At 43.9% G+C, this 11,427-nt stretch overlaps 1 protein-coding gene across 1 annotated transcript; it reads right to left on the reverse strand.

The window, feature by feature from the left end:
* Positions 1–3,452: 3,452 nt before the first annotated feature.
* Positions 3,453–10,961, reverse strand: LOC113425280 (parvalbumin beta-like). The gene is made up of 5 exons (XM_087942191.1): positions 10,891–10,961; positions 9,918–9,985; positions 6,209–6,341; positions 4,669–4,778; positions 3,453–3,980 (listed from the first exon to the last, which is right to left on the reverse strand). Exons 2-5 carry the CDS (start codon positions 9,976–9,978, stop codon positions 3,952–3,954), a joined length of 333 nt encoding a protein of 110 aa, XP_087798317.1. The 5' UTR covers positions 9,979–9,985; positions 10,891–10,961; the 3' UTR covers positions 3,453–3,951.
* Positions 10,962–11,427: the final 466 nt, after the last annotated feature.

Here is an 11,427-nt window from a genome sequence, read left to right on the forward strand (position 1 = left end):
GGGTATGTTCTCTACCTTGAGTTGTTTGTAAAAATAATAATGACAGGATATAAACAAATAACAAAGAAAGAGAAGATTGGATGAAATCTCATCCCGGAGTTCCGGATAATGCTAATCCTATCCAAACGTGTCTTCAAAGTGAAGCAGAATTGCATTTCAGAGCTATTCTTCCACAGGCGACAATCTTTAGTTACTGGTGCTTCTTTATTCATTGATGGTAGCTTTCATCTCTTTCTGCCTCCCTTAATTAGAATCACGACATCATTGGGGTCAGCCGTACTAATGAGAGGGCTTTTCTTACCTCTCTCCACAAACAGGCCCTGAAATAACAGAATAACAGAAGACTTGGGGGCCTTCTAGTCCAACTCCCCTGCCAAGCGGGAGACCCTACATCAGTAGACTTCCTACTAAGGCCTCTGAGATAGTTTTCTGTTTTGAAATATTAAAAGGAAACCAATGACTAGCGAATAATACATATTTTCTGGGGACAATTGGCGAGTCTCTCCCAAGACGAGGCCATCGGCACGAAGTATGAAACCTCCTGCCTTCTCTGCAGGAAAATGTCCAAATTAGAGACATGTTTTTGGAGTGACCTTATCGTTCGGGCCTCTTGGAGAGAGATTAAGATTCTGCTCGATCCGCAATTGGAAACCAAATGGCTCTAAGCTGCCGTTTGATATTCTCCACCTGAGGATTGTCAAAACAGATCATCTAGAATCACCCTGGCGACTCCGTAACCGTATCTCACCGGCTGGGGCCGTCGGTGATGTAATCCAGGAGAGCCATCCCTTAAATGGTTGAATTATTTAGGTTTTCCTCCTTTCGCTCAACAATAAGATAGCCCCTAAAGATTAAGGGAGGGTTAACCAGCTAGAAAACAGCTCTTAAGAATGGTTGGGAAAAGCCACAAGTGCCAGCATTGGAAGCCATTTTTTTTCTTGAGAGCTTCAAAGCTGCCACATTCAGTGCCTAGGAATTTGGGAGGGGGGGATTTCATAGAAGAATAGACACAACAACATTCCTTTCTCAGAGAGTCAAGGACAAGTTGCCCTGCACCTGGAGGGGAGTGACTGAAGGGATGTCTCCAGGTGGGGCGAAGGTTTGATTGGGCCATGTGATGGACTGATGGGTGCAGGGGGTGGATCTTTGATTTCTCTTTTGGGAAGGGAAAACACGGGACTCTCAGATTTGAGTTTTCCCAGATGTGCCAATAGGACAACTCTAATAAGATGGACCTTGGAGGAAATGTTGATCTGGGGAGTTTATTGATTTGGAGCTGACTAATTGGAATGCTGACAGCAAGTATTCAGCGGTGCACAATTGACACATCCATTCCAACACACTGTTGGCCACCAGCTGAAAATAATCGTTGCCCCACGCATGAAGTTTGTAGTAAGGTTGAAAGGAAGACGTGCTTAGAACAGCAGGACAGGCAAAAATAGTCCTCGGTTATGGGATATGTCTTTAACTCTTGGCCCCATTAGAGGCACAGACGAGAGGATAGTTTTGAAAGAAGAATAGATGCCTTCTTGAAGAGTCAACCACAGGCCCCAGCCTTGACGATTGAAAGAATTTATTTGCAAAATATGAGGACAGAGAACTCAAAAGTGTGTTTATGGTGTCCCAAGTGGCTTAGATTTTTTTTTTTAATCTTTTAATAAAGCCATATGCAATGGGGGGTTGGTGTGTTACAAGGCAAACCTTCAATTTCTAGCATTCCCCACTGTTTTCAAGAATGCTTCATAGACACCACTTGAGTATTTCTAGCAATTGAAGCTGCTGGATAGCTACAGGGCAGCCAGTAGCAATAGCACTTAGATTTATATACCGCTTTATAGTGCCTGACAGCCCTCTCTAAGCAGTTTACAGAGTCAGCATTTTGCCCCTAACAATCTGGGTTCTCATTTTACCATCCTTGGAAGGACAGAAGGCTGAGTCAACCTTGGTCAGGATCGAACTCGTGGCAGTGGGCAGAGTCAGCTTGCAATACTGCTTTCTAACCACTGTGCCACCATGGGAGTTTCTTTTGGAGATGACTCCCTCAGTCAGGAGGGACTTTTTCCTGAGTCTGAGGACTAGAAGATGGGATGAAGGTGATTATCCAACATTGCTAGCCAGTAGGGGCCACTGAACTGGTGTTTAAACCCAACCATCAAATCCGATGGTTAAGGATCAAGTGCCAAAAGCTATGCACGCCATCAATATCTATTCTCATATCATTGTTTTCTTTTTTTCTGGTTTATTCTGTTGTTCCATCACTTTATGTTTACACTTCTTTTCATTTCTCCATTTTCATTGTTGTAAGCTGCCTAGAATAGCCGGCAAATAAATTGAACCAATGACAAATAGTCATTTTGTTATAGGACCTCTATCCTAGGTTATATGGTTATATGGTTTTCCTTTTTTGTTTTTCAAAGGAGAAGGGAACAGAAGCAAAATAGATGTGGAAAGCTTCCACATTCATTTTGCTTTTTTTAAAAAAAAAAAACAAACAAACATTATGTCATTACCATGCCTATGACTGGGACAATGCACTGTTGTTGTTGTTTTTATTGGTCCTATCTGGATTTTGAACATCTCCAGAGGATCAGGACTTAAAGTGAGACTTTGAATCATCTACAATTTCTTGCTATCAATCAGTCAGTCCAATGCATGTTGATATGACCCCCTAATTTAGGCCCTGCTTTAGATACAGATGTTCTGAGCTTCCAGGTTCTTTCCTGATTTATGACGGACCAGAGTTAAAGATCTAGCACAGACCTCCAACCCACCCAGCAGTGATATATTTAAAACTCTAAATGAATTTTGAAGCCAGACTCTCTCTCTCTCTCTCTCTCAAATTATGGCATGTTCATTCATCATTTGAACCAGCCTTTTTCAATCTCGGCAACTCTGCGTGGACTCCAATTTCCACGGTTGCCAAGCCAGCACGCTGCCCTGGGAAATTCTGGGAGTTGAAGTCCGCGCATCTTAAAAATTGCAAGGTTGAGAGTGATGAAGGTATTGTGAAGAGAAGGACCAGGGGAGACAGGAGAGCAGCCTTCCAATATTTGAGGGGCTGCCACAGAGAGGAGGAAGGGGGTCAAGCTATTCTCCAAGGCACCCTTGAAGGCCAGACAAGGAATAATGGATGGAAACTGATCAAGGAGAGATTCAACCAGGAAATGAGGAGAAATTTTCTGACAGTGAGAACAATCAACCCGTGAAACAAAAGTTGCCCTCGGAAGATGTGGGAGCTTCATCACTGGAGGCTTTCAAGAAGAGGCTGGACCGCCGTCTGTCAGAAACGGTGCTAGATCTCCTGCTTGGGTGGAGGGTGGGGGTGGACTAGATGACCCACAAGGTCCCTTCCAACTCTGTTAATCTGTTAAATCTGATGGATTGAAACTAAGCAAGGACAGGAGGAGTGTCACCATGGTATTTGCATCCGGCAAAGAAACAGGCTCAAAATCTGTGAATGGTGAAGTCACTTTATATGGATGAATGGACAATTCCACGGGTATGACTAGTAAAGGGTTTTGTGAACCTGGTTAGGTAAGGCAAAGATTTCTTATTTAACTGTTTTTCCAATATCATGTCATATACTAGGCTGGGAAGGAAGGCGGTCGCTTGGTTAACTCTTGATGCAATTTCTTAGAAAGCTCCCCTCACTGAGTCGTCTTAAATAGACCCTACCAACAAAAGGAAATATCCAATTTCTTTTCCTTTGGGCCCCGACTCTGTCCTGCTTTTTGATGTAGAAAGCCCTTTTAATTATGAATTTTACAACAATGGACAATAATAAAGGTCGAACAGTGCATTGGGAGTTAACACAGTTCCCAAATAGTAAGAAACAACTTGCTGGCCACTGTCAATGCTGTTTCACTGTATAAAATGTATAAATAAATAGTTGACTTGCAATAAGAAAGGATGTTGTACAATACAATTGGCTTGGTCTTCCCTTGAATCGCTTTAACACTTTGAAACCAGGACTACAAACTCTGGAAAAGAAAAGAAAAAAAGGAAAAGGGGAGGAAAAGGAAAGGAAAGATTATATTATTGTCTTCTCAAGTCCATAGGTAACTGGTTTCTAGATTATCGTGGATAGCAGATGCTAAAGAAAACAGTTTCTATCCATTTCAAGTCGCTGACTTGTTTTACTTATTAATGTATATCAATTTATTATATAACCTTAGGAATTAATTCCAGGGATTGTCGCCATATCAAGGTGGCAGACGTAACACTTACCTCACTACATCCTCGTGGCAACCACCCCTTCCCCTTCACCATCTGTCTCTGAGTCCTGTTTTTCCCCTCTATGATTTTTAAATTTGAAATAGCCTAATTTTCATATTTTAATTATTTATCTCTTGGTCTTTTTACAATCTGCAAGCCACCCAGACAGTCGCCTTATAAGGGAGTTGGGCAGCATATAAATGTAAATAAATAAATAAAATAAAAAAATATTTGCCCTCCCTCTGGACAATTGATTGGTTGACTGATTAATTGATTTCACATGCCAGTGTAATTATTTAGGCTCTCAGCAGTTAGCTACAGAATTAACTCAACTTTGCTAAATAATTCTAAACCTGCGGATGTTCGCTGTCTACTGTCTGAGGGAATGATATTTGAGTAACATGGCCATCGTGCTGGACATTGGAGAGGGGGGATCAGTGAAGTCTTCCTTACCATCCACGCCAATTTTGCCATCTCCATCGGTGTCACCTGCTTTCAGAAACTCCAAAGTCTCCTTATCAGTCAGCACTCTGGCTTTCCCATCAAAATTCTGCATGAACATTCTAAGGAACAGATAAACAAGAGGTGACTAACAAGGTGACTGGAGTGCATGACAGTAGCAATAGCACTTAGACTTATATACCGCCTTCATAGTGCTTTACACAGCCCACTTTAAGCGGTTTACAGAGTTAGCCTCTTGCTCCCCAACAATCTGGGTCCTCATTTGACCCACCTCGGAAGGATGGAAGGCTGAGTCAACCTTGAGCTGGTCAGGATCAAACTCCTGGCAGGGGGCAGAGTTTGCCGGCAGTGCTGCATTCTAACCACTGTGCCCCCACAGCTTGCTTGCTTGCTTGCTTGCTTGCTTCCTTCCTTCCTTCCTTCCTTCCTTCCTTCCTTCCTTCCTTCCTTCCTTCCTTCCTTCCTTCCTTCCTTCTTTCCTTCCTTCCTTCGCAAGCAATAGTAGACTTATGTACAATTTCATAGTGCTTTACAGCCCTCTCTAAGCGGGTTATAGAGTTAGTCTTTTGTCCCTCAACAATCTGGGTCCTCATTTTACCCACCTCGGAAGGATGGAAGGCTGAGTCAACCTTGAACCGGTCAGGATCAAACTCCTGGCAGGGGGCAGAGTTTGCCAGCAGTGCTGCATTCTAACCACTGCGCCCCCACAGCTTGCTTCCTTCCTTCCTTCCTTCCTTCCTTCCTTCCTTCCTTCCTTCCTTCCTTCCTTCCTTCCTTCCTTCCTTTCTTCCTTCCTTCCTTCCTTCCTTCTTTCCTTCCTTCCTTCGCAAGCAATAGTAGACTTATATACAACTTCATAGTGCTTTACAGCCCTCTCTAAGCGGGTTATAGAGTTAGTCTTTTGTCCCTCAACAATCTGGGTCCTCATTTTACTGAGCTCGGAAGGAACGAAGGCTGAGTCAACTTTGAACCGGTCAGGATCAAACTCCTGGCAGGGGGGCAGAGTCAGCCTGCAGAACTGCATTCTTACCACCGCTCCCCCACAGCTAATCAGCAATAGCTCTTAGACTTATATACCACTTCACAGTGCTTGATGGCTCTCTCTAAGTGGTTTACAGAGTCAGCATCTTGTCCCCAACAATCTGGGTCCTCATTTTACTGACCTCGGAAGGACAGAAGGCTGAGTCATTATTAGATCTTTTTTTTTTTTTGGCTAGAAAAGAGATGTAAACGCCGGTGTCCGGTAAATAAATAATGCAAATCACAATTGTGTAACTGCAAGGTGCTGCAAACAGCTATAAATATGGGCTAGTTTGTGATCATATAACTATGGGGCGGGGGGCGGCGATGTCACAATTTTGAATCTGGATTGTAAGTCTCTTTTGGTGCGTCTTTCATAACGCCCATCCCTCAGCGACTGGTCATTAAGAGAGGATGTGCAGTACAAAGGATTGATTATGTGTTTGTATTTGGAAATGGCCGCTTGGGTCCCTAATCGGGGATCAAGGGAGGTTGCTTAAGTTTGACTCACTTCAGCTCCCCTTCCTCAATGTATCCACTCTTGTCTTGATCAATAACTTCGAATACTTTTGTTAGCTGTTCCTTGGATTTGCTCTGCAAACCGGATTTGGCAAAGAATGTCTTGCAGCTGAAGGAATCGGCAGCTGCGGAAAAGGAAACCAAAAGAGGAAGAGGAAAAGGAGGACAAAATATCAGGAGATGTAAGATGTTGTCAGCGTAAAGGCTGGTCATAAATCATTTTCCCCGCTGCCATTGTAACTCGGAACGATTGCCCCAAAAACGATTAAGTTTGAGGACTTCCTCTAAATCCAGCATCCCTTTTTTGCTGTCCCAATCATGTCCGTTGGGGGTGAAGTAGACATTTGAGGCACTGACCTTAATTGACTTTACGCTTGGACACCAATAAAAAAAAGTTTAGGGACAGATTAAATATCAGCCACCCCAAAAAAAGCAGAGTAAATAGGAACTGACTTTTAAATCTAGATGTGCCCTGAACTTCTTGGACCTCGGTTGCGCGGCCAGTTCTGACTCAAATTCTCTGTAGCTATGTTCTGGCATCAATCCCAGGCTGGGGGGGGGGGGGGTAGGGCAGGTGGGTTTTCAAGCAGCCAGAATGTTCCATTTCAAACAAAAAAATTCCTCGTTTTTCAAAACCCAGGTGACGAGTTTAAGGAATTACGTTAGGTAGACAATATTTCCTGCAGAATTTTGTAGGGGGTTAGAATTTGTCTGTGCCTGCTCTGTCTTTTTCTAATGGGAATCGGGACATAAACATCTTCCATCGTGTTCCCGATCAAGGGTGGCATTGTAGTTTGTCTCCTTCCTTTCTTTCTTCCTCCCTTCCTCCCTTCCTTCCTTCCTTGCTCCCTCCCTCTTTCCCCTCCCTTCCTTCCCTCTTTCCTTCCCTCCCTCTCTTCCTCACTCACTCACTCCTTCCTTTCTTCCTCCCTCCCTCTTTCCTCTTCCTTTCTTCCTCCCTCCTTCTTTCCCCTCCCTTCCATCTCTCCTTCCCTACCTCCCTTGCTCTTTCCTTCCTTCCTTCTCTCCTCCCGTCCTCCCTCCCTCTCCCCTCCCTTCCTTCCCTCTCTCCTTCCCTCTCTCCCTCCCTTCCTCCTCACTCCTCACTCACTCACTCACTCACTCTTTCTTTCTTTCTTCTTCCCTCCCTCTTTCCTCTTCCTTCCTTCCTTTCTTCCTCCCTCCTTCTTTCCCCTCCCTTCCATCTCTCCTTCCCTCCCTTCCTTGCTCTTTCCTTCCTTCCTTCCTTCTCTCCTTCCTTCCTTCCTTCCTTCCTTCCTTCCTTCCTTCCTTCCAGCCAGCCAGCCAGCCAGCTAGCCTCACTCCTTCCTTCCTCTCTCCCTCCCTCCTTCTCTCCCTCCTTCCTTCCTTCCTTCCTTCCTTCCTTCCTTCCTTCCTTCCTTCCTTCCTTCCTTCCTTCCTTCCTTCCTTCCTTCCTTCCTTCTTTTCTTCCATCCATCCATCCAGCAACTGGGAAGTATAGAAGTTAACATCCACTATATCTGAAAGGCATTAACTTAGGAGATGCTTACACAGAGAGGACCGATGAATTTTCTGAGACCCGTCTCCGCTCCAAGATACCTATCATTCATCCCTGGAGGGCTTCCTTCAGATGCTTTGATCTCCTGAAGAGATCACTGCAGGAAGCGTAAAGCCCAGAGCAGCACACTCTCCAGAAGCGAACCATGGACAACCCTGCCATCCCCAGCCCAGACAGCATCTCTGTACTATCCCTCCTCCCTTGGGAGAAGAATGTGTCAAACCCAAGAGCCTTCCAGCCTTTGAGCTCTCAAGCTTTAGGTTGGCATGTAAAGAACACAGTTTCCTTAAGAAGCTAGAAGCTTCAATCACCCTGCTTCGCTTTGGGGTCAACATGGCGTCCTTACAACATCTACTAACCTCATCGCTAAAATCTGTTCTAATGGATCCTCCAGAGCAGGGGTCGCCAACCTTGTGGACCTCAGGGATCACCAAACTCATAATTTTAGAGACCCTGGGGAAAATCCCCCCAAAAGTCTGCAAGAAAATCCCCCACCCCGTTTTCCTACCGATCGATCATTTTTTTATTTGGGATCGCAGGGTGCCGTCTCCAGCTTTGTTCTCAGGGGGGAGAGAGAGAGAGAGAGAGAGACTTTTGGCTTCATGCAAGGAAAGCAGCAGAAGCCGCAGAAGTCTTTCTTTCTCTCTCCCAAACTCTACCAGAAATGAGTCTTTGTGAGACTCGTCGCACCAGCGCAGCCTCTTGGAGCAGGAGGCCTTGCAGGGTCCCAAAGATTCATTTCTGGTGGAGTTTGGGGGAAGCCAAAGAAAGACTTTTGCTGCTTTCCTTGCATGCAGCCAGAAGCAGAAGAAAGAAGTGGAAAGAAACAGCCCGGTGGCCAGGCGAGGTGTGTGGGGTGAGTGGGGCAAGTTCCCCCCCTCTACCCTTTCCCCCCTCCCCTCACTACCTCGTGCTGTTCACAAAGCAAGCGACGCAAGCCTCGTGTTCCCACGGGCCATGTGGGCGGCGCAGCCTTGTGTTCCTGCGCAGCCTGGATTAATTGCTTTGGGGGAGACATTTCTCTGCGGACCACCACAATTTTCTTGTGGATCACCAGTGGTCCCCGGCCCACTGGTTAGCGACCACTGCTCCAGAGAAGTAGTTCGGTTCCATTTTTTCATACAGGAAAAATACCGTCTCTCTTCTTGTCCGAATTATACGTGGGCTTTGCAGGGCCATATTTAGAGACAGGAAGGAATGTCTGGGGTCACATTTCAATACTAGGCAGAGTTCATAAGTGGGCGGATGGGTATCTAAATCCCTAGAAAAGTCCTTCATCCACTGTGCCAAATCAGAACATCATTTTAGGAGTTCAGGTTCTGGGATTTTAAAAGAGCTTCGTGAAGCTTCTGGTTGATCTGTATTTTTTAAAGGAGGTTTGTGCTATTCCTACTTCTTGGAGAGTTGTACTCCACTTGTTTCTGTATGCTTTGGGGTCTAATTTGTAATTTGGACCACCTAAAAAAGTCAGAAGGTTTTTTTTTCCCCCTCAGCTTCATCATAAGGGGATTTTGGTTATTTTTTGCACAGTGCTGATGCAATGGAATTCATCTGTATAATCCAGCTGCAGCTGATCACACACCAAAGTTGAGGGAATGCTCCAGATGTTTTGGCTTGCAGTCCTCCCTGCCCCATCGGCCCTGCTGGCTGGGGATGATGGCTACTATAGTCCAGAACAGAGCAGCAGACGATGGGGAAATGCTAAATTGTAACCATCCTAAATATTACGGTCAAGAGATTTAAGGGGCGGAAAATCTTATCATCTCTGTCCAAGGTCAGAAAATAACTCGAAAATGCTTTACAATGACTGATTTTTAGTTGCGTAATCTGCACTTTCTTTAGGAATTTGTTAACGTTAAAAACAGGGGTGCTGGTTTAAGATGTTAAATTTAGGAAGAACTGTTTTGTCTCTAAAATATTAAAACTGTAAAACATTCAGAAACCTAACAGCAAAAATACCAGATGGTTGTTGTTTTTTTTTCTAAAATCACCCAAGACATTTAGGAATTTTGGAGTGCTGATGGTGGGGCTCAGGACAAAAGTTGGAAAGTTTATGACCTCTCCTCTCCAATATTTGAATCCAAAAGTTTTTTTTTTCCAATACACGTTTATTTTATTTTTTAAAAAAATCTGTATATAGGCATATGTATATAGAAATTACCTTGGCAGCTTTTCAAAGCAGCTGCAATGTCAGCATCATTCAGTATTCCAGAGAATGCCATCTCAGAGCTGGGAAGAGGTTAAAAAAAAAGAGAGAGAGAGAAGGAGTTTGAATTTCATTGCACACAAGTAACATTTTTGGTCGAGATCTGCAAAACGCAGGAATCTTTGCAAGGAAGAACACTTGCAGAATCAAGGAAGCAAATTTGCAGCCTCCCAATGCATTTCTATAAGTGAAGTTAGAGGGTAGATTAAGATATTAAAAACAGCCAAAAACTAGCAAACAGAATGTCTTTCATGAAATCTCCCTGTCTCTCTATCTCTTCATCTCTATTCCTCTCTCTCTCCCTTTCTCTCTCTCTTTAATTCTATTTCTGTCTCTCTATTTCACTTTAGCTCTTTCTTTCTTTCTTTCTTTCTTTCTTTCTTTCTTTCTTTCTTTCTTTCTCTCTCAATCTTTTTCTTTTTTGCTTTCCTTGCTCTTTCTCTTTTCCTTTCTCGTTCTCTCTCCTTTTATCTTTCTTTTCATTTCTCTTTATCTTTACTTACCTCTATTTCTTTCTTGCTCTCTCTCTTTATTTCTCTTTCTCTCTTTATTTCTCTTTTTCTCTTTATTTCTCTCTCTTTATTTCTCTTTTTCTCTTTATTTCTTTCTCTTTATTTCTCTCTCTTTATTTCTCTTTCTCTCTTTCTCTCTTTAGTTCTCTCTTTATTTCTGTTTCTCTCTCTCTCTTTCAGTCCCACTGAGATGGTCAAAGGTAGTTTCCACATCAGATTCCCAGTTTGCGCAATTTCAGCAACTTTGGCCTGGCCGAAAACCCACAACAAAACACAACTGCTGGCTTCCTGTCTTGGAGACGCCAAATTCCTCCCATGCAGTTGTGCTTCTTAAGATCCTAAGGCTTGCTCTGGACTGGAACAACAACAGAAATCATCATCATCATAGTAAGTGTTCTTGGCTAGGCTCAACTCACCTTGAGGCTGCTTTTCAAAGCAGGGAGAAGAGGCAAGACAATGATCGAAGGAGTTATCTTCCCTTGCAGTCTTGGCCGAAGCTCAGCGCCTGTCTTATATAGGTTTGAGTTAAGACCCCACAGCCTTTTACAGAAACCTTCAGACCACGTCATCGCTCAAATGACCGAGGAGATGAGACACTGTATCTGACAAGACCTGCTAGCTAATCAAATTGATATTTATATCTCACCGGAATGTACATTCGGCCTTAGACAATCTAAGAAGTTTTCAAGTTGCAGCATTTCCTTCTGAATTGCTGATTCTCAGCAGAAACAGAGGTTTTTCAGAGCTGGGGTGGGCTTACATAAACAAGGCCAGCAAGCCAACAATATTGGTTTATACAGGGAGTCCTCAACTTACACTAGTTCCTTGTTCAAAGTTAGAACGGCGCTGAAAAAAGTGACTTACAAATGTTTTTTTTGCACACTCACACACGCAACCGTTGCAGCATCTCCAGGGTTACTGATCAAATTTCAGATGCTTGGCAACGGATTCCT

Source organism: Notechis scutatus, chromosome 12 (assembly GCF_049901735.1).
Source record: "Notechis scutatus isolate UNSWTSFEM ecotype Mainland chromosome 12, rNotScu1.2, whole genome shotgun sequence".
Taxonomy (NCBI): domain Eukaryota; kingdom Metazoa; phylum Chordata; class Lepidosauria; order Squamata; family Elapidae; genus Notechis; species Notechis scutatus.

Coding starts and splice junctions, on each gene's coding strand:
- LOC113425280 (XM_087942191.1), bottom strand. CDS start 9,978: ATGGCATTCTCTGGAATACTGAATGATGCTGACATTGCAGCTGCTTTG. Junction 6,342..9,917: donor TGCTTTGAAAAGCTGCCAAG/GTAATTTCTATA, acceptor CCTTTTCCGCAG/CTGCCGATTCCTTCAGCTGC. Junction 4,779..6,208: donor ATTGAGGAAGGGGAGCTGAA/GTGAGTCAAACT, acceptor TCTGTTCCTTAG/AATGTTCATGCAGAATTTTG.